The sequence below is a fragment of the Camelus dromedarius genome, chromosome 6, assembly GCF_036321535.1.
Source record: "Camelus dromedarius isolate mCamDro1 chromosome 6, mCamDro1.pat, whole genome shotgun sequence".
NCBI lineage: Eukaryota > Metazoa > Chordata > Mammalia > Artiodactyla > Camelidae > Camelus > Camelus dromedarius.
The window spans coordinates 22976045-22999971 of NC_087441.1; the positions used below are offsets into that span (position 1 = coordinate 22976045).

The 23927-nt window shown below is 39.8% G+C and overlaps 1 protein-coding gene across 3 annotated transcripts in view; it reads left to right on the plus strand.

Moving 5' to 3' along the window:
* The window catches only part of NHSL1 (NHS like 1), a 119953-nt gene that overhangs the window by 54114 nt on the left and 41912 nt on the right, over positions 1–23927 (plus strand). For all 3 annotated transcript variants that reach the window (XM_031456428.2, XM_031456430.2, XM_031456432.2), the window contains exon 2: positions 11278–11430. In XM_031456428.2, the coding sequence (XP_031312288.1) occupies positions 11278–11430 (153 nt within the window). The remainder of the gene's footprint in view (positions 1–11277; positions 11431–23927) is intronic.

The window sequence follows — 23927 nt, forward strand, 5'->3', positions numbered from 1 at the left end:
TTTTCAAAAATGTTTAACTTCAGTGTACCGCAGGTGATGTTTATACTTGGTGTTTGATCACATCAGAAGCCACATAACATCGGTTGTCCCATTAGCATCGGCTGGATTAGAGAGACAGCAGGCTGGTCCTTCCACGTGCAATTGTTCTTAACAGTCCTCTTAGAGGGCAGCTCCTCAGTAAGGGCATACAAACTGACAAGTCAATCAAAAAGTTTTACATGTTTAAGATCTTAGACTACTGAGAAATGAAAACTAGTAATTTTTAAGAAAAATGCCTGATGTGAAAAATAAAAGATTGATTCTTTAGTCACAAGTAAACAACTCATCTTTCGGTCCCCAATCAATTAAATACCAAACAGCAAGAACCTATAGTCCATTCAGTTTGTGTTGAATAATGTAAAGTATATTTTTTCATCTCTTGTATCAAATGCTTAGGGGTAGTTTTTAAATTGTATTACAATTGTATTAGCAAATGAATTTAACGGTAGATTTTTAAAAAATTCCTTAATTGTGAAATTTTTTCTCTCTGAAATTCAACTTTGTCTGGGCATCCTATATTTTATTTGGCAGCCCTGTTTTTAAAATTTACTCTTATTTGCACATGCATTGGTTGTAGTAATTCTTCTGCCTACGTTATTAATTTGCTTTGCAGCTTCAATAATGATTGCTACTTTCATAGATAAGAATTAGAGGCTATATAGAATTATCTCAATGTCAAAGTATTTATTAAAACGTGAGACATAATTCTTACTTCCAAAAGTTAAAGTTATGGGAAGACATGACTCCTTAATAATCAGAGGCTAGTCCTAAGCTATCTGTAAGACTATTACTAAAGCATTATTATGAATATTTATTAAGTAGGTTATGTTGCTAGTTAATATTCATACAGTTCTAAAATCTCTTACCACTAAGTGTGCACAGTTTATTTTATACAATACAGTGGGCCTGTATTGCATACTTTCTGCTATGATGTTTTCCAGTCCAATGAGTCTGAAAAGCACAAGAATGAATGGGTGTGTCTGTGGATTTAAACATTGTATTTCAAGTATTCTAGCCACGCACAAAGATAATTAACTACACCTAAATTAACTTAGTCATGTACAGTCTTCTATTTCAGATGTTAAGCTTGATTTTTAAAAATAACATAAAACATACCAACAGGCAGTAAAAGCATAGATAAGGCTGGGCTGAGAAATTTTCTGTTTTGAAGTTGCGTTGAGAAGTGCTTAAAATTATCATTCAGAACCTGGAGCTCTGACCAGAACTCCGTTACATCTGATTTTTCCTTCCCGTCCCTCCCCTTCCCACGTAGGAGACCACCACGATCTTTACTGATTATATATTCCATTTTCAGTTTGATCAGTTGTTCAGTTTGGTGTGGTTAAATGTGTCTACATATTATATGACATAATCATGCCTCGTTTCTGCCTAGAACTCCTGTGTTTAGTATTTGAAAATGTTCCTTTTTACTAAATACTGTTTAACAAAGTTTGTGAAAGTTTTGGGATGCAGAATAAAGACTTTCAGAGCCCTGACTGCACTGAATGCACCAAGGAGGGCTGAAGCTTTGTGGAGATGGGGAAGAAGAAGGGGGCAAAGGCCTTTTCTGTGGGTCTGGGGAGCCTTAGGCAGCTCTGCTTTTAAGAGGCTTCTAGGTTTGCACATATACTCTTTTGTCCTTAATAAAAATAATGAGGGTGTATTTTAAGGTTTACTACAAATGAAAGCATGAGTGGTGACAGAGTCATTCATTAAGCAGCCAGGGTTTAATTCTTTAATTTGTATATGTTAGGTATGTAATGGTTCCTGAAACATGCTACGCGCTGTCAAAGATGGGCTGCCCCCACCAAGGGCGCTGTGGAAAAACCACCCTCCGGAAGAATGGATTCTGACCTTCTCACCGTTGGCAGGATTTGCTGCCCCAGGTCCCCAGCTTCTCTCCCTGCCTCCGGTCAAGCCCACCCAGGCCCCCTCGAACTCACTTTTCACCCTCACTGGTGATCTCTTTACAGTGCCACGCGGGCCATGAAGCTTCCTCTCTTAACCACCCTCAGTGACTCCCTAGCCCACTTTCTAAATTCCACCCCCTATGACAAGCAAGGCCCTTTAAGTTCAGGCCCCTGCGTCTCTCTCCACCTCCTTTGCCACCTCTCCCAGCATCACGCTCCCCTCAGCTTACACGGGAGTGTTTGCAGATCTCCGCGTGTCCCGTGTGTCCCCGGCTGTGCTCTACCCAAGGGTCCCCTCTCCTCTGTTCTCCAATGGCTATTGTCTTCTAAATGAGATCCTGAGCAGACAGAGCCAGAAAGATGTTGCTAAGATGGATGTCAAAGGGTGTGCTGCCTCTGTTTTCTTCTGGGAGTTTTATGGTTTCTTACATTCAATTCTTCAATCCACTTTGAGTTGGTTTTGGTGTGTGATGTGAGATAGTCTAGTTTCATTCTTTTGCTTGTGGCTATCTAGTTTTCCCAGTGCCATTAAGTGCCCATCAACAGATGAATGGATAAATACACACACACACACACACACACACACACACAAAGGGAATACTACTCAGCCGTCATACAAAAAGATGAAATCTTGCCATTGACAACAATGTGGATAGACCTTGAGGGTATCATGCTACGTGAAATAAGATGGAGAAAGATGAATACTGTATGAGTTCACTCATGTAGAATCAATCAATCAATCAGTCAATCAATCAACATTCTTGCGTACTTACATACCAAGCAAAAACAAATGCACAGATACAGAGAACAGGGTAGTGGTTACCAGAGGGGTAGGGGACGGGGGAAGGCAGATTGAGTAGAGGTGGTCAACTGTATGGTGATAGATGGAAACGAAACTTTTGGTGGTGAGCAGGCTGTGGTTCAGACAGAAGCTGAAATATAACATTGTACTCATAAAACTTACATAATGTTAGAACCCCATTTTTAAAAAGCTTAAATGTCTACCAGTAACTAAAAGTATATTTGGATTTGCTTGAATTCTTCTCTAGGGAGCAATACCATGACAATATTTCCTGACCTAATAACCTCAAATGATGACATAGGATCTAAAGCTAAATTCACTAACTTTCAAACACAAATAAAAAACTAGTTTATAAAAAATAAATTTAAAAAAGTGAGCTGCATGCCCTTTGTCATCTTTCCAGTTAACATCACGGTCTTAACTCTTTCCCCATGCTCATTCAGTACTTTATTATTTTTATCTGTTTGGGTGTGTCCTCCCCACTGGACTATGACCTTCCTAAGAAAGTCAGTGGCCATGTTGGCTTTACTTTTAACCTGGGTGCCTAACCCACGGCAGCTAATAAATGCTTGATGTAAAACTGCTGACTGACAGAACATAAATGCATAGTTACAGTTAAAACTTTGCAAAATATCCCTCTGTCTCTTTGCTGGTATGTTGTATATCTGCTCCTGGGAAGTAATCAGGTAACTGTAGAAATAATCAGATGATTCCTAGAAGAAAAATTTAAATGTTGGTTAAAAATAAGATTTTATTTCAAAAGATTAAGAAGAAATGTTGGAATTTTATGAAGAACGATGCCAATATTTATACAATAGTAATGGTATAGAATTTCAAAATTCTGGACCAACATAAGCTGCCAGGATTATTCATGTGATATGAGAGCATATTTTTCTTTGTAATATTTGACAGTATTTTCAGAGAACCATGATTTATTCTTACACTTTTTCTTTATGGATTCTAATAAGAACTTTTATATAAGATACATTAACTTGGATGTACTAACTGAAGATTTTTACTCTCAAATATTTTTATTATTTATGGGCTCTAATAAAAACTTTTGTGTAAGATATATTAACTTGAATGTACTGACTAAAGATATCTTTTCAAAACTTAATATGCGCTAGTGAAAGAGGGTCCAGGACACCCTGATGCTGAGTCTAGATCTCAGTTTTCTCATTTTAACTGGAGTTAAAATGTACGTTTCTGGTTCATTGAAAAGTTGACTGTCAGTCCTAATAGAAATGAGAAAGTTCTTGATAAGCAGCTGATTTAAGTAGACTGGCTTAAATTAGATGTGCAGCTTGAGATAATGTGCAATTTGGGTGGAGTTTAGCACGATGGAACTGGAGGACAGGCCCGTGAAAATCAGTAGATGCAGATGAAAACTGAGCAGAGTGTTTGAAGGTGGAGAGCTTCTTCCACAGGTGAGCAGCCTCCTTGTCTAAAGGTCCAGAGAGGAAATGTGCTCAGCTTCGTGGGCTGTCCGGTCTTCGGTACAACGGCTCGGCCCTGCTGCTGGGTACAGCGCGAGAGCAGCAATGCACGAGAGGTGCACGAATGGGCGTCGTGGTGCTCATCACACCCTTGTTGTCGGAGGCTGAAATTTGAATTTCATGTACTGTCACACGTCATGAACTACTATTCTTTTAAGTTTTTTTCAACCTTTTAAAAAGGGACCAGCTGGATTTGGCCCAAGGGCCATAACTTGCTAAGTCCTGCCTCACACCAACAAAATCATTAAGGTTTCAAGGAGGAGTAAGGAAACAGCACAGGACAGAGTTTTAATGACTGGCTTTTTGAAGCCAGATAAGAGTTCCTCAGAATCTAGAGAAGGAGCAATCAGACGTGGGAAGGGAACTAGTGGTTTACAGTGTTGATGAAGAACTGAGTCATTAGCAGTATGATGAAAAAGGTAACTAGAAAGATGAAGAGAGAGAAGACCACTGGTACTAGTTAGGAGTTCATGGTGACCACTGGGAACTTTTTTTTTTTTTTTTTAAATGAGAAGGAGAGAATTTTAGGCAGGAGGAAAGGTAATACGTGCCCCAGAACTGGAAGTGGTAGGTTTGGAGTGACCGTTCTGTGGAGCTGGCCGTGTAACTCCAAGGCAAGGAGAAAGACAGCTGTGAGGTCGTGAAGTTGATTTCCCTTCTGTTAAAGCATGACTGACCCTTTATGAAGCTTAGCTGAGATTTTGTTCATGTCTCTAACAAATGCTTATATATGCTTACCACATACCAGGGACTGCTCTAAGGACTTCATCCACAATAACTCTTTAAATTCTCATCTTAACCTTATAAACAGTGTTATTTTCTCCATTGTAGAGATGAGAAAACCAAGGGAGGAAGAGGTCACTCCTCCAGTAAGTGGCCAGTGTCCTGGGTGCGATGGCTCCAGAGTGACCCTTCACTCCTGTGCTGTGCTGTTAAGTCTCCATGTCTGGGACAGTAGAACTTTTTTTTTTTTTAAATTGTTGCTACTCTAATAGAGCTAAAGTTGGAGTAACTAGTACCATGGATTTATATATTTTCTGTTGAATATATAAATTGAGCCATTAAAAAATGCTAAACACGTTGGTAAAAACATGACTCTTCAGTAAACTGTGACATCCAGGCAATGCAAATTATTAGATGAAAACACTTCCCCATTCTCATACATCTATGCAGGATGTAAAGTAGAGGCGTTGGGGAAATCTTTATAATTAGTAAGCTCTTTCCAAACACAACCTAATGTGTAACACAATAATACCATAATTCATGTGGTTTCCTTCTTGAAGATGTGGACTTAAGGAGTTAGGAGGCAGCATGAAATAATGCATAGAGGACAGTGTCCCAGACACTGGGACAGAAGCCTGCTTTCCACCCCTAGGCTTACCACTGATCACCGTGTAACCAAATAGTGGCATTATCTTTACACAACTGTAGCCACTTAATATCAGGTTGAATATTGAATGAGAAAGGAAATTACCCCGTGTGTGACTCTTACTACAGTTCATTTTCTTTCTTTTTTTTTTTTTTCAATTGCAGTGCAGTTGATTTACAAGGTTGTGTTAGTTTCTGGTGTGCAGCATAGTGATTCGTTATACATATGTATGTATTTTCAGATTATTTTCCAATATAAGCCATTACACGTTATTGAATATAGTCCCCTGTGCTATATGTCAGGAAGTTGTTGTTTATCTATTCTATGTATCGTAGTTTTATAGTTTATTTTCCTAGAGCACTTCCCTGACTAGTCCTGGTGGGTTGAAAATGTCTCACTACCCCGTAAATGTACCTCTTTAAAATGAGAGCCAGAGGAGTTCACTGTACAGATTTTTTTTATTACTGTCGCTCCTTTGGTTTTCACTCAAATCTCACTTTTCAGTGAGCTCTCCCCTGACTCAGACACTGCAGCCTGGCCACCTCCCCACCCCTCAAATCCCTTTTATCCTAGTCAACTTTTTATTTCGCCATTGCGCTCACCACCTTCTAATATACCGTATAATTGTGGTTTCTTGTCAAATAATGTAAGCTCCAAGAGAGCCAGGATCTCAAATGCACTCACTTAGTCTGTGCTCAGTATTTACCTTTGTAATGACTGCATCAATGTTCCAGGGCCATTGTTGCATATGTGAAAGGCTACACACTGTTTCCAGTTTGGAAGTATGCCTGGTGACATTCAACCTCAGAAACTTGCAGATTGTGAATTGAACAGTAGTCCTGAACCGGCTTACTACCTGTCTTGAATGCAATGAGTTGAGAGGCAGCTCTGGAAGCCGAGTGAGGTCACTCTTGCTTATAAATTTGTTTTCCTACAGGGAACTTTGCACACTCATTTCAGGCAGCTATATAATTTAACTTACACTCCCAGTCCTCATTTGCCATCTTGCTATGTATGTAATTACTTTTAAATGAAGCTGTGTATGGGATGAAAGAATGCAAGTTGGAAATCCATGATAGTATGGATGTGGGTAGGATAATATGTGTGTTTTGGTTTTTTTGTTTGTTTGCTTTGCTTTTGTTGCTGTTTATAAAAGAAGATTAAGGGGTGGGGGATGATTTCAGGAGGGATCATTCCAAAGCTTTCCCTGGAGGGAGCCCTTTATATAAATTTTATTCTTTGACTAAGAGCTTTTGTTATAAACTAAATGTTTTGAATTAGTGGGTTATTGCATTTTTCCACTCATTTGTAAGTCTGGCCCAAAGCTATGAAATAAGAGGCTGTCTAACGTGTTTCAAAAACTGTTTTGCCGTAAAGTGGGGAGAGATGTGAGGAGCATTCTTTTCCTTTGTCCCTTTCCATAATATTTCCTGATCTGTGTTCTTTTCCTTTTTGTTCCTGTCCCTTTCCCCTGGAGTGTATTTTTCTAGTGCCTGCTTGTACCGCATTTCTGATTCTCTTCTGTTTGTGTTTCCCCAATTCTCTGTGGCTAATTACAAATGAGCAAAAGAACCAGAACTCAGTACGGTGTATTCAGGTTAAAGAGACACTCAAATAATGTTTGTATGAAATTACTCCTCTTCTCTCCCATGGTGGGTGTTTGATGTGGGATTTTTAAAACCTGGCTCTTAGATGATAATTAAACTTAAAATACAGATTTAAATGATTAGAGTACTTTATCATCTAATTTCTCCTTTTGAGTAGGGAAAGAGTTTTGTTGGTGGTGGGGGGGTGAGAGTTGTGGCAGCTTGGTGCAAACAAAATTACCCTTTGCAACAACGACAATGTGCTTCTCAATCACTGGCAAAGGAAAAAAAAACTGGGTGAGAAGACAGGGCGTACTAATTTGCACGAAAATGCAATCAAGTCATCTTTTACAGCTCCATGGAGATCCTATTGTAAAGTTTTACTGTTTGCAAACGTTCCTTTGGTGTGGGAGGCAGAGCCTGGGGGCGTGGCCGGGAAACAATAGTTTGGCTCCTTTTTCCCTCCTCAATCAGTTCAAATTCCTGACTTAACTGGAGAGTCAAAGAATCAACACAGACTGGCTCTAAGACTTGTCAGCTCCAGTAAAACGATCTGGATGTTCATAGTGGCCCAGTGAAAATGGGGAACACATTTGCTTCACCTCAACTTCCCTAAAGGAAAATTTGCGCTATTTTTGTTGACTCCAGAGAGGAGAAACTTCTTCCTTGTTGGGGAGAAAACTGAATAATTGAGCACCAAGGCAGAAAAACTGATGTGGCTATCATGCAAATAAGAACTGTGACTGGCTTTCTCTTTCTTTCCGCACCCGCACCCATTGTCACTGGCGGCTCTCAGCCTTAAAGATTAGGTTTCAGTGGGAGCTTTTCAGGTTCAAGGACTGTTAATGGTTTGTAACTGCCTGACAATAAGCTCAACCTCCAAGTTACATCAGCCCAGTCAGATGTCTAAGGACTCGAGACCAGAGGAAGAAAGTTAGAATCTGGAGCAGAAGGAAGCCGCTTGCCACCTGTCTGCTGGACTGAGCTTTTAATGTGATTTAAATTTCTAAGCCCTATGTAGACATCCTGGAAATGGTGGTCTTCATTAATACCAAGATCAAGTCTTTAATTAAGCTTTTTAAGAAGAAAAGTAAGTAGTTTCTCTTCTCCCGACTATATGTGAGTGTGTGTGAGCGTGCGTGTTTGTGTTTTATAGACGACTTCACCCTTTTGCATGACGGAATTAACAGTGTGAAACAGCATAATTGGCATGTTTTAAACTCCATTCTATATCAAGTTGTTCAAATGCCTCAGACTTTTGTAACTCTAGGGCAGAATTATGTGATCTTTAGCATGTCTTACTTATTTATGGTTGAGATTTTAGGCGAATTCATTTCTTTTGAGAAGCTCAAAAGGGGGAACCCTTTGAAGAAGGGGGAACCCTTGTGTTTACTCTATGTCTCCCATGATGTACAGTGTATGGTTTTTGATTCTTTGGCTACATGTGAGGAGACTCGGTAACGTACCACATATTTTTGGTGGGGATGATCCTCTAAAACTCTCTGGAACTCTTTGTTAGGTGTTTAAGAGCTCAAGGACAGGCTCCGTCTAGACGTTGGTCATTGTAAAGGACACAGCTTTTGTGGTGTGGCTTCATTGTGTACTTACCATTGGTTTAAGTTTCTTTAATCCAGGTGCTCCTTCATTCTTTAGAAAGTATTTTTTTCATAAATACGTGGGGTTTTTTTTATCTAGTTGTTGGTTTATTTTACTTTAGTTTTTGGACCAATGGATTTAAATGCCAAGGAGCACTGGTAAGAGAAACTTTGGAGAAAGCAAAAGAACAGCACTCCGGGCTTATTTCTGCAGCTCTCTGGGTCAAAGGTTCTTTGGATGGACTGATTAAAATCTGCCCTGGCAAGAGTGAGATACACCAGGGGAGAGACAACTGTTCTTTCACGGGAGCCAGTTGATAGCTGTACGGTGGGGCTGATGGTGCGATTACACGGACTTGAATCCTATTACTTGAATTTGATTTGTAATTGGCAAATAGGAAGAGTTTCAATTTTCAGTATTTTCCAACGATGAAGTATGGTAATTCAGTCTTTCAAATAAATGGACATCAGCGGAAAACATTGTCATTAACTGGGCTGCTCTGTGGGGGACATCTGTTGAGTTCCATCCTGTGCAATATTCTCAGATACATAACTAAGAGCTAAGTCAGGTCTCCATGGACTTTATATATTAAGATTGATAGTTCTATGTATGCACCATGCAAAACATTTGTTCAACAGAGATTATGTGAAATGCCAGGAGCCTAATTTACATGCTGCTTTTAGCAAACATTAAAAGCAGAAAGCACACAGGACACTTCTGTTTTAAACTTGATGTCTAATTCTTATTTTCCCATTTAGCAATTTATGGAGAGGGTGGGATGATTAAAATTTTTTCTTCCTTCTAGTTTTATTGAGATATAGTTGACATAGCACTATATACATTTAAGGTAGATGGCATAATGATTTGACTTACACACCATCAAATGATTCTCACAGTAGGTTTAGTGAAATGCATCAGCTCATATAGATACAAAATAAAAGGAAAATAAAAAATATTTTTTCTTTGTGATGAGAATTCTTAGAACTTACTCTCGACAACTTTTTCAGATCTTAAAACTGGAGATGGGATGATTTAAGAAATGAATTATTTAAAGGCAGGCTTGTAGAATTCAGTAGCTGTAGAGAAGATGGAATACAGGGTGAGTGCTGACCTTACCCCAGGGTGCATGGGGTGGGCAGGTTCCCAGGGAGACCAAGAAAGGCCATGTTCCTTTTCAACGATGGTTCTAAAGGTCAGGGGCTCCTTTTGAGTAATTTCACTGTTCTTGCCACAACCATTCTTTCCATGAGTTATTTCATAAGCTAAGACAACATTTATTAGTTCATTTGATCTTTATAATAGCTGTGTTATTACGTACATTGAGTTAATTTTAAATATGTTCAAATAGGCAGGTTCACACATGCCTGTTCATTTTGTTGTGAGAATCTACTTTATGGTCTCATTTCCGGGGACGTACTATGTTGTAGAAATGAGTATGTCCAGTGTGCACTCTGTGGCATAAGTCAGAGTTAGGGGAAGGCTCGCCCCTGACTCACAGTTCTATATCTGCTGGTTTTACAGGTGTCAAGACTTGTCAGCCCTCAATAAATGCCTCAGCACAAGGTCCTTCTCCTAAACTTCTCTAGTCTCTCCTATGCCTCGCTTACAGTGGCACTTATATATGAGGTATTAAAAAAATTATGCATTCGTTTGGTGCTGTCAGCTTCACATTATGATCCATTGGTACCCCATCTTGGGTTGTGTTGTCAGGAAAAATGAAATAGACAAAGTGATCCCAAGAGGAGTAAAGGAAAATTATCACAAGAGATTTAGTGTTCTCTCCTGATTACCTGTGATTTCTGCCCCCCCCCCCCCATGTTCTCATCTCTTATGTGTTGGGAAAATTCAATTGAATTGGATTATGCTGGCTGGGAAAAGTCAATTGCATTGGAATTTCTAAAAAAAAAAAATTTAATGTAAAAATATTCCATGAAAGCAAGAAATACAGAGAAAATTTTGTAGCACAAATTGATTTCTAATTTAATTAGATACGCCATTTAAATGTATTACATTGAATGTTTATGCTAATTTTTTTAAAAATTTGAGTTTATAACAGTGATGTTTTAAAATAATACTTTAGAGAGGAAAGAATTGGTCCCAACTTCTTAGTCAAAAATTTGTTTCTGTCTTGACAATCTAGCATTTACTAATGCGATGACATAGTACAATTGAATAACAAATATTTGTCATGGCAAATTGAAGCCAAAATTGGAGGTCTTTATCAATTTTGTCAATCATTTTCTAACACTGGAGTAGAAGGAGGGTTTAAAATGCTGGGAAGCAATTAACTGAGCAAACAGACAAAACACCGTGGGAAGGACCCTGGAGTTTAAGATTGAATCTTAATCAGAATTTGCTGCATTTTTCCCTTGTTGGCCTTTACCTGTGGATGTGCTAGGTACTGCATCTTGATGTAACACATTTGGAGCCAATGAAGCTTCATTTGACATCTGAATGTATTCTGCCTTTCTTTCTACAGCTGTTTCTAACCTAGATGAGGAAAGTCGATGGACAGTCCACTACACAGCTCCGTGGCACCAGCAGGAGAATGTGTTCCTTCCCACCACGAGACCCCCCTGCGTTGAGGACCTGCACCGCCAAGCCAAGCTCAACCTCAAATCAGTATTGAGGGGTAAGATGGCACCTTGCAAGCTTGATGTTCTTGAATTACTGACTGTTAGAATTGAAAGCATAGATTTGGTTGCTCTTTGTAAAGCAAGACTATTTATAACGAGCATACAGTGTGCTGTGTCTTTATAAGATACTGTAAATACTTACAATCTAATATATGCCTAATATGTCCTGGTCTCTGTAGAAAGCTGCCTGTTTCCAGATATGCAAATCTATCTTCAAAAAGCCCATTCTGGGCTAGAAATGCTTTAGCATGTTTAAACCATCAGTACTAATTTAATCAAAATAAACAAACCCCTGCTGATATGGGAAAATTTTCCACTGCCTTTTTTAAACCATTGTGAAGTATTCAAAGCAAAATTGTTAAAGCTAGTACTTTGAAATGGTTTGTTCAGTTAGTTCAAGGTGGGTGGAAAGGGGTCCTACATGTATATAGACTTTGAAGGAGAGCAGAGTGGTTTGATGTGAACTTGGGCAGCACCCAACTGGGCTCCTAATTTAAGCCCAGGTGAGCAGAGTGCGCTGTGGCCAGTGGGAGATCCAGGAAGACTGTGCGCCTGTATCTCGTTTAAAATTCTCCTTTTTACCTCAACTTGTTGCTGTTGTTAAGAAGAGTCTGTGCGTGGCAAAGAGGGCTTCCTAAAAGTGATAAAGAAGGGAGGAAGTTCTTTAAAAGAGGAAGAAGTGACTTTTAAGATTCAGAAACTTAAAACAACAAAGCAGCGTTGTGGTTCTACCAGATGCTGCTCCTACCACGTGCTACTTGGGATGTAATTATACTAAAAAAGTGCTGTTCTGCTTATCTGAAATTTAATTTAACTGTGCAGCCTATATTTTATCTAATTGTAAAAGACTTAAGTCTGGGAGAAATACTGTTACTGAATCAAGGGAAATCCAGCATGAGGACCCCTCTAATTTTTATGATAGTTTTTACTTGTATATCAATCATTTATTACTGTACTGTTAGTCTGACTACTGTGATTGCTAGCTAATATTTGTTAAACACTCAACTATATACCAAGTACTATTCTAAACCATTGCACGTCTTATCTCCTTTAATCGTCACCGTAATCCTACTACAAATCATTACTATGCCAGTTTTATAGATGAAAACACGGAGACACAAAGATTAGAAACTTGCCTAAGATCTCAAAGTTTCTTAATGGTAGAGCCGTGATTTAAACTTGGACAGTCTCAGGCTGCAGAGCTCACGTTCTTAACTGCTGCTTTTAACAACCATTCATTGGAAATCTATTTTTCTGGCAGAAATGCAGATTCACAGGCAGGGTCTTAGCTCTTGAGAAATTTATACTTATATCTAGAGTGCAAATCACACTGTGAGAAATACTCAAGAAAGGTGGCCAAAATTGCTGCATTAGAATTAGAGAAAGCACATAATTTCTGCTTAGACAAGGAATAGCTGTCATAGACTCGCAGTAGATTTGGGGTTCTGAACAGAACTAGACAAACATTTTAGATCATGGCCTAATTCTTCATGTAATCTTTTGTAATGCTTCGATTATCTCGTGTGTATCTCACAGTCTTATGTGTCATTTGTATCTTATCTTGCATCTTACAGTATTGCCATCAGACTGTCCAGAAAGGGGGACATTATGAGCTCCCTTTCTCATTTAGCCTGAGGAACTTACATATTTCGTGACTGTAAGCTTAAATAAGAAGAATCACGTTAGTTGGGCTCTTCTGTGTGTACTTTGACTTCTGTTGCCTTCATGACGTACCTAAATCCAACCAAAATTTCTTCTACACCCTTTCTGTTCCTAGTGATTTGTCTTTAGTACATTTTGACAAAGAGCTTCTCTACTTATAGCTCACCTTCCTCCACCAAAGAATTAATAAGAATATTAAGTGGCACGGTTCCCAGGACAAACCCCTGAGGCAGTACCATTGTTAACATTTCTCTTGAAGCTCCAAAAAACAGAGCACTTTTGCTCTGCATGGTCTGGCTTGTAGAGAATGCTTCGGGAAGGTGTATGTGAGTTTGAAAATCCAGGCCCAGCCTTTTTTTGATCAGTCTGCAGGAAATTGTGCTTCACTCCCTCTTTCATGTATTTCAAGTACCAGATTAGAGCCTCTCTTTTCTTCCCTCAGAACACAGCACATCTGTAGATAGATTTTCCTGATTTTATTTTCTTTTGGACTGTTCAGTAGATACTTATAAAATATCATCACCACTGGTTTTGCCTACACTTAAATTTTATTTTGAAGAGTTAAATGCTTTAGTGATTGCTTAAATGCCCTAAAATGGCTCATCGAAGGGATTTACTATTAATAAAATTAATAAGTTTGGAAAATTCTTAGAGCACAACTTTTAAAGTTTGGATTTAAATGCATCTGAAGAGATTTTAGATGACTGATAACTTGGAGAACAGTGGCTGAGACAGATGAAACGAGAAAGGACATCTGAGTTCTTTTGTTCTTCATTTATTTACTTTTAATCACATGTGCAGAACTCCACATACCACTTCCCCTATGTCATGTTAGCAACCTGAAATAAACACAGCAGAGTATCCATTGCCTTACTATCAGTGAAGATTAAAAAGAAAAAATCCAGTCCCTGAATATATGGCACTATATAAAGCATGATGTTGTATAAGATTGTCCGTCCAAGTTCATTTGAAACCTCATCCTTTTTTTTTTTTTTTAATAATTGAAGTATAGTTGATTTATAATGTTGTATTAGTTTCTGGTGTACAGCATAGTGATCCAGTTATACATACATATATATGTATATTCTTTTTTATATTCTTTTCCATTATGGTTTATTACAGGATATTAAATATAGTTCCCTGTGCTACACAGTAGGACCTTGTTGTTTATCTATTTTACATATAGTAGTTTGTATCTGCTAATCCCAAACTCCTAATTTATCCCTCCCCGACCCCCTTCCCCCCTTAGGAAATGAATAAGATTGTTTTCTATGTCTATGAGTCTGTTTCTGTTTTGTAAATAGGTTCATTTATGTCATATTTTAGATTCCACATTATAAGTGATAGTATATGTCTTTCTCTGTCTGACTTACTTCACTTAGTATGATAATCTCTAGGTCCATCCATGTTGCTGCAATGGCATTATTTCTCTCTTTATGGCTGAGTAGTATTCCTCTGTGTGTGTGTGTGTGTGTGTGTGTGTGTGTGTGTGTGTGTGTGTGTGTGTCTATATATCTCACATCTTCCTTATCTAGTCATCTGTTGATGGACATTTAAGTTGCTTCCATGTCTTAGCTATTGTAAATAGTGCTGCTGTGAACATTGGGGCGCATGTATCTTTTTGAATTAGAATTTTCTCCAGATATATGCCTAGGGGTGGGATTGATAGATCATATGGTAACTCTATTTTTAGTTTTTAGGGAATCTCTATACTGTTTTCCATAGTGGCTGCATGCAGAGGTGAATGATACAGTGAGTACTAATAAATTAATAGCTAAGTGTTGTAAACATTTGCTTGTTTTAAAGTAATGCAGAAATGTTTATGAGTCAGTAGAGTGGTTGAGGAAGGCATGGGTTTACTGAAAATATTTTTATGAAAAAGCTAAGCTTGAGTGAATATATAAAGGTCGGTAATAGACAGAACTTAATACATATTTAAGAATCAATTCTGTGTGATGGCAGTTTATAAATGAATGGACTAAAGGTTGTGGGTCCGTAACATTAAAGAGCTGAGCTTGCTGTCTTTGTCAGGACTGAAGTAAACAGACAGTAGTGTAGTGGAGATGTGTATGAGGTACACTGGGCACGTGGGGGAGAGCTCAGTCAGCCAGAAAAGAAAAGGACTGGGAGAGCCCCGCTCTCCCATCCCCCACTGGAGGGGCGGCGGGCTCTCACAGTGTATAAAGTGGCCTGTGGAGTGCCCAGAGCCGGTGGCTTCCATTCTGGTCCAAACGAAGCAGAGATCTTTTGTATTTGTTGTAGGGGGCAAGTCTCTGGAGAATTTGATAGAATTTGGTAGCCATGCTCCTAGATCAAATGATTTGGTTTTGTTGATTTTTTTTTTTTTTTTTTTTGGTTGCTAGAGATTTAGGTAATAATTTACTGCTAACAGCAATACAAACATGTTCCAAGAGTTAAAAAGGGTATTTTGATAACTGGCTCCACAGGAAATCTGGCAGAAATGAGCAGTGAATTTCTGAAGATGGATCCATAAAGAATTCACTCAGCTTTTTACTGAATTTCCAGGAAAATTCTACTGTTTTAATTTCCATAGTTGTTCGAACCCTTCATGAACCTCATCAGCGTTAGTTGTGATGACGAATAACCTTATCTGACTAAATTTTTATCTGGATAGTTTTTAGCTGTGTTAAAAGGACCCCAGTTCGATGGGAAAAGGGAACCTGTGGGATGGGGTAGGTGTGCTCAGGCTCAGTGAAAGGTTCAGGCTTTATTTCTTTACAACCTGTTGGCCTCATTTGACAATTATAAGCATATTACAGGCTGAAATAATGACATGTTATTTTTAAGGCTTCATCCCCAAAAAGCCCAACTTGGGAGAGAAACATAATTTCTCACAGTACATTTACTGTGCAGTTTGGTTACTGTATCTATGTAACTCCTGCCTGAGTTAGTTCACAGAGCATCTGTTGTTGATATTAGAAATATTCTCTAGTCACAGCTCTCTTTCCTGAAGAAATACATTTTACTAGGTCAGCCCGCTCTGTAGCTCTAGAATTAGAGGTGTGAGCACAGGGAGGAGTGCTTTGGATCTGGCCTGTGTTAATTCAAAGTCAGGAGGTTAAATGTATTATATCTGGAGGGATTGGAATTGAGGATTTACATTGTGAAGAAATGACTATTTGTACAAAGTGATTTAAAACAATAGAGTGTATATGTACAGACTAACCTGTTTAATGTTAAAGAATGGTCTGTATCTCAAAATTATGGACAAGGTTTCCAAGTAGCTCCAGCCAGTTTTCTCTGAAACCTCCTGTTGTTCTTGCTTTCTAATAGGAAAAGGCCAGGTTTCATGAAAAGTGCACGGGTCACATCTAGGTTCACAATCTGGCTCTGGTATGTACTAGGAATATAATATTTGAGCTTAATTTTGAGTTTGTCTCTTTGACAATTTGAGTTTGTTTTCTCATCTGTAAAGATCGTAATATCTTTTTTCACGGGAATAAAATGAACTTATTTATATAAAGTATCTCAAAGTACCTGCCCCTCAATGTGGAAGCAGTAGGTGTTTGGAGGGAAGGGTGCATTTTAAGTGCTGTGGATTACAGGTAGAAATGTCAGCTCTCTTTCCCAAGTGGCTGTCATGATGTAAGTGGCACTTTCCCTCCCAGCCCTTATGCCCCGGAGACATAAAGTGGGGAGGAGGGAGAGAGGACCAGAACGGGACATCCTCAGATGGCAGTGACAGCCACAGACACGTGACAGGTTCGTTTCTTCCACGTGAGCAAGATGTCTTTCTTCCCCCTCCCCATCAACCTCTGAAAGACTCTCAGTATGCTGGAGCCAGAAGGGCCCTCCCTGTTCCTCTGGTGAATAAAGTCCTTCTTCATTTTGTAGGTAAGTAAGCCAAGGCCAGGCAAACCTGAGGGATTAGTTTATAGTGACTTTGCAGTTGATAGATGACTCTGCCAGGACTCAAACTCGGGTTTCCTGCTCTGCCCATGCTGGCCAGTTTTGACCTCAGAGCCTGAGGGCCCATCTCTACGCCTCTTCAACTGCCTTCAACTTGCAGCAAGGTCACTGGGACAGGGCTTACTCTGGGCATCGAAGGGCTCAAGGCAGACTTTGTTTCTTCAGCCAATGAGGGAATGCACAGTAGCTCATGGATGCCTCAAGTCGTTGGCTTCCCTCTTGCTCATGAAATCGTCTCTTCACTCATCCCGGATTTCATTAAAATTCAAATATGTGTAGGAGAGAAAAGAAAGGAAGCTTTATCATGAGATATCATGTGTAACTAGTATCTGTAACCATTGTTTCATCCTTCCAGCATTTGTGCATATTTTTAGGGCTAAAACAGGTCATTAATACCTCAATAGACTTAAAAAATAATAGTAATAAGACACAGGTCACAAAAGGGACAGAGGAAAAAGAAAGATAAGGGCTTAGAAATATTAAACATACCAATGATTTAGCACTTGCAGCCAGTTTACCCTTTTCTTAGTTCTTTACTTGCATTCTTCTTGAAGAATCCTTTGATAAAATATGTAAAAGGAGGTGAAGGAATGCCAGTGGTTAAAGAAAGATTATCTTTAATTTTTGTATAAGTAAGAAACATTAACTTACACTCATTCATAGAGAATTTTAACTTATTTTCTAGTTTAAACAAAAATAGGCATAGAATTGAGGACAGCGGAAGGGGAGTGGTTCATTATTCTGGAAAAGCCTCTGAACAGAGATAGGATGTGTAATTGTCTTTCCTAAACCACCGGGGCATTGACTTCTTGTTCTGTTGTCATCAACTATTCTGAAAAATGAGATGGGAGACCAGACTTCTGATTCCAGTGCTGCCTGAGAACGCTGGAAAATCACATCCCATTCCTCTACTTAGCTTCCTCCTGCGGAAAACAACTTGTGATCTCCAAGTTCCCTTCTAAGCTCCAAAATTCTGATTGGCCTCTTGGTGCCTAACTGTTTAAGGGTGACATGTGTGAAGTTTATTGACACAGAGATATAATTTACAGCTGAACCCAAGTCCTGACAAACTGAGTTGTCTAAAATTTAAGTTCGTGTTGGCATAAAAATGTCTAAGAGCATCCAGCAAGTGAGGCACTGGGCTGGGCATTACAGCCCAGTCAGAGCTGAGTGACGTGGCTGCCCTCCCAGTTTAACCTAGTCCAAGAGATGAGTATGAATAACTGACTAACAAGACTGTTAGTGGTGGTATCATCGAGCCTCACCCTTGTCCCTGGGTGTTGTCTTTAAGACATAAATCTGATCATGCCTCTCATTAAAAATTCTTTACCAGCTTCCTATCACTGGCAGGATGAAATCTCATCTCCTTAGCATCTGAGAACCTTCATGACCTTACCCTGTCAGTCCAGCCTCACCGGCCGAATCATTTCTCCCCCATGCTTCTCTGCTCCTCTGCGCATGGTCCTGACCTTGTGCCCTTATGCAGGAATAAAGTCCTTCCGTTGGAATGCAGCTGGACTTGCCTTCCCTTTCTCTCCACTGCATGTCCCAGTCTACCCTCCTCTCCCTTCTGAACCACAACCTCTCACCGCCCAACTCCTGACCCCTTGTAAGGGTCATCTGGTGGATACTCGGGTTCCCACAAAGCTTTCCTGGACTCCTCAGGGCAGACCTGGCCATCCCTTCCCCACTTTTCCACACGTCCCCACAGAACCTCAGCTGCCTCCCTTAAACTGCTCATGATACGCTGTGTCATTGTGTTCACACGGTTACCTCCCCACCTGACAGTAAGGTCCTAGGGAGCAGGACCTTTGCTTGTCATTTGTGTGACCCCAGTGTGGGGAGCTGTAGATACTGTTGTGTTTGTGGAGGTCCTAGAAAGTTCATCTAGAACCCACGAGGAAGATCAGTCAAAGCGGGGGTGAGGAGATTGAGGTGCAGAGAACGCAGGGAGGGGAGTCGTGAAGGTTGAGCCTGGAAGGCTTTAACTTTGGGGGCCGGGAAGAAGTCAGTAAAAGAGTAGCTGTGGAAGAAGAAAATAAATCGGGATGGAGCAGTCCTCAGGGTCCTCTCGGATGGGCAGGGAGTTGCAAGAAAGGCTACGGAATTGGTCATTGGGCAGCTAGCGGTGGGCAGTTTCAAGGAGGTCTCTGGATTTAAGAAGCCAGATTTCACAAGATAAGAATTATTTTTATAAGCAGAAAAATAATACAAGTAATCTTTTTAAGAAATAGAGTAAATGATGTCAACAAAGCAAGGAGATCAAGGACAGTATTTTGAGGTGGTGGCAGGCTAGAGGTAGTATTATTACTTATTTTACAAACTAGAGTGGATTAAAACACAATTGTAGACAAAAGAGCCCACAGGAGGAGAAAAGAGTGTAGAAATGAAGAGAGAATGAGAGCACGTCCCCGGAGGAGGCAGCAGGCAGTGAACTTGGGCTCAGGCAGAGGTCAGGTCTCAACTTGCAACTCCTAGACACAGATTTGGAGATGGAGCAAAAGAAACCTTGAAGTTGCTTCCTAGAGGATTTTGGAGGCTTGATAGAAATGTGGCCCCCACTATGGTGCTAGTGCTTTGGGGAGAAGGATGAGTTCCTTTGGAGCTCTCTTGTTCAGTGTTTGTGAATTTAACTAGGTTGACTTTTCAAAGACAACTGCTAATGTTATTAAAGACTTACTGTAATGTTTGGCATTTAATTAGGTTTCTTTTGGAATTTTTGTCCTTAAGGAAAGTTACCCAACCTGATGAAACAATGGATTAAATTCTCTATTGAGAAAAGAGAAGAGCAAAGACAAAAATAAGGAATTAACAGAATGGAATGATTTACAAAAGGGGAGGTTTAACTTCTCTTACTGGATTTGATGGCGCACGACATTTTTTATAATACTGACTACTCTGAGTATGGCAACCTTGAAAGAGTAGTTGACCTGAGAGAGGGAAGTCAGATGCAATAGCAAAGGAAGAAGCAACAATCATTGCTTTTTTAGCAGATAAAGAGACATGTTGCCTTTTTTTTTTTTTAACAGTAAGCAACACACAAAAGATAGAATAGCAAAGACAGTCAATAAATGATCCAGGTCTTCACAAAGCACCGCGGATTGTTTAAACAAAAGGCTTTTTGTTTTGCTTTTGTGTCCATGGCCAGGCTGCCTTTTCAGCAATTCCACTTCAATTCCTGCTAAAGTGAGTAACTTGAGTGGCTGCTGTATTTTGCCTGGGGCTGCATAAAGCTGCTACATTGAAAGTACTGTGGAGAAGGCTTGTTACCATTCACTGTACAACTGAAGTCCCTGGTGCTGGTGTAGAACCTTTGCAGGCTATTTGGTACTGAATCACCTTGGTGCTGCTTCACCACTGCCAGGGAGAGGGCTCTTTCTTTCTAAAGTGACGAGAGATCACCTCCTATTTGGCGGTGCCCTGCTGGTGCTCATCTCGAGCTTGCACACTCATAGTACACTCACCTTAATCGTGGGCATCCAAAGCTTTCATCTTAATTTAAATCAGCTTTAGTTCTTCAAGTCTCCTCAAGTGAATTTGGGGATGTGAAGGGAAGAAATGTCAAAAACCAGTTTTCTGCAATGGGTAAATAACATTTGAGGAATAATTCCTTCCATGGTTGGCCATGAAAAATAAAGCTAGCAAATAGTTTTATCCAATGGGGTAAGTTTTCTTTTTTTTTTTTTAATTGAAGTACTGTCGGTTATAATGTGTCAGTCTCTGGTGTACAGCACAGTGTCCCAGTCACGCATATCACGCATATGCTTACATATATTTCTTTTCATATTCTTTTTCATTGAAGATTATTACAAGATAGTGAACATAGTTCCCTGTGCTATACAGAAGAAACTTTTTTTAAAATCCATTTTTATATATAGTGACCAATGGGGTAAGTTTTAGTATTTAATTCCTAAGGTTTTTTGGGAGGTTTTTATTCCACTCTAATAGGAATTAATCATAGAGAGAGAATATCAATCAGAATGACCTTTTTGGGGGGTGCCTGTGTGCATAAATGAGATTGCCTATGGTGTTTAATGTCGGTGCAGGAGATCCTGGTCCCAGGATATGGAGGGAAAAGAATCTTTTCAATGCCTTTTCAGTATATTAGTCAGCAGAGTCATTTCCTGTGTGACTGCTGAGCTGATGACACAATTTACGGTGTACTTTCTCCCATGGGACTCCACCTTCCCCATCCTGACCACTTTATTTCCAAACACACGAAGTCCATTGAAATGAGAGTCACTTGGAAGAGTGCTATGGTCAGTTGCAGGCCTATGAATTGGGCACTTGGCCAGTCAGTTTTCTCCGTCCCTTGACAAAACCCCTCCATTTCAGAAGCAGCACTTCTCACCATCCCTCTTCCATCTCACTCCTTCCCAAAACTTTTCTGGGAGCTTTCTCTGAAGATGAAGCTTTCCTCTGACATCTGTTCCATCCGACTAGAGTTGCCCATGATGCAGTTAGTTTTTTAACACTGGATTTGGTCCATGTCCATGAAATTCTACTGAGACCAAGTGTTTTTGGAGAGATAACCCTGCTAGAGCACTGAACATCATCTTCCCTGTCTCATCCTCTCCCTACCTGCTCCCCCCTCACCCTCTTTTTCCTGAACATATGATTGGGTCTCCTCCCTGAATAAATTCTATATTGACGTTGGCCCCAACCCATACCCTCCAGTTGTGCTTAATAAACACTGATGACATGGCTGGTGTGCCAGATAGAAGGCAGGTCACATGCCTTGCGTTCATTAAAATGGAAAATGTGGTCAAGGATAAAATGCATCTGGATGAGGAATGGAAACAGCCCCTCGATCATGTAATCACAGTACCCTTTCAAGTACTGATCGTTCATTCATTCAGTGAACTCCCTGAGCACCTGCTCACCACCCACACTGAGTAAATTGTGTCAGGCTTTGGCACCATTAGGAGGATGCTGGCTTTTACTTTCAGGGCGTGGGAGGCCAGTGGAAAGGTTTGAGCTCAGGAGTGACATGATCTGACTCATTGTTTTTAAATGGTTCAGTCTGGTTCTGTGTTAAAAGTTTACAGTAAAGGAATCAAAGGTGAGCAGGAGACTGGGTGGAGATGACCGCAGGAATCAGGTGAGAGGTGGAAGGGGCCTGAAGCAGGAAGCATTCTTGGAAGCTGAGCTGAATTAGGACATTCAAATAAAAGCAAGAACTCTTCAAGCTTTTGAAGGGAATCTTGACACCAGGTACTTCTACAGTAGCAAAATTAAAGCTGCTTCTGAAACAAAACAGTATTCTTTAGGAACCAAAAGTAGATACTGGCTGTAGCATTTCTCCCCCTCCATCGGTGATCTGTACCCTCTCAGCTAAATTCTTCTTCATTCCTTATATCCTGTCTTCCTCTCAAGTTATTCTGTTGGTGAGTGTGGACCCTTTGTGACATAATAGAAGAAACAGATTAATCCTCTTGTCCCCTCGGGTCTTTTAGCATTTCTCACTTCAGGAATATGTAGGAAATCTCAAACTATGAAAATTCCATTTCCCTCCTCGGGAGCCTCACCGAATACCTCCTCTGAGTGGAGGACTTTTCCTCTTTGACTTCCATGCCTACCCCAAATGGCTTTCATGTCCACCACCTTTCATATTATTTCTGCTTCTCTGTGGCTGCTTACTGGACTCTGAGACGTTTTTTCTCATGGTGTGGCTCTCAGACCAGCAAGGGCTCCACTCGGGAACTTAGAAGTGCAAGCTCTCGGGGCCCGCACTCCAGACCCACTGAATCAGAGCTTCTAGACTGTCTTGTGAACTTGTTTAATCAGTCAGCCAAACTGTAAGCACCTTGAAAGTTGGGACGTACCCTTCAACTTCACCTTCAACTCATTGCAAGCCGGGATTGGAACACACAGCTCTTCACCCTCAGAGTGTGAGTTCTTGATGACCGCCATTCCTCTCCCTGGCTGTTTGCAGGTTACTTGAACAAATTGACTCATTCCCTTCAGGGAAGCTTCCTTTTCCTTTACACGTGGGTGGTGGTTGGCATATTTTCTGATTGGCCCTCTCTTCCTTCTTACCCGCTGTTAAGTAGGTTATACTGTAGCACCTGGAACAGTTTGTCTTCTGTGCACCATTAAGAGTGGAGATATGTACTCTCAGAAGTTTTAGAGAGGCAGGGCATAATCATTAAAGCCATATATTTTCTCCTTATCTTTTTATATTTTATGGTGCTCTGGGTGCAAAGTTTCATTGACATGATGATTGTTAAAGAGGTAGTCTTACGGACTCAAATATGCATTTATTGGAAGATAAATTTGGATTTAATACTTCATATATAATAACGTCATTGTAAGTGTTCCTGTATAGCTAACTGCATACGAGCTCTTACTCTTCAGGGGAGAGGGGAGAAAAGAATGAATCACTAAGGCAGTATACTAAACCAGAAGGGCATATGTATTTGGAGTCTGTCACTTAAAGTTGCTATCAAATTATCTAGGACAATATCCATTGAAAATATGGTGTCCATTAAAACCCATGGTGTCTAAGATTTAACATAAATTTTCAACTCACTTGGTATGCTACAAGTAATTGAATAACTTAAAAAACATTTGACCATCTATAGTCTCTTAATTATGTTCTAAGTTGTTGATTCTTGAAGACAATTTAAATAAATCCAAGTACAACTATTTTGAAGAATTTACTGAAAATCCAAATATAAGTTTGGAAAATCCAGTCTACATGACTGGCAAGGAACAATCTTAACTGCAGTATCAGTATGGATTTCTTGTTCAGTTTTGCCAAACCCAGTAAATTAATGTACTAGAAGACAAATCCCTTCTGTTTTAAAATGCATTTTGGCTTAATATTCATTAAGAAAATAAGTTCTGTAATGTTTACAAAGTATAGTATTTGAGTGCAGTAAATTTTTCCTGCATGCTT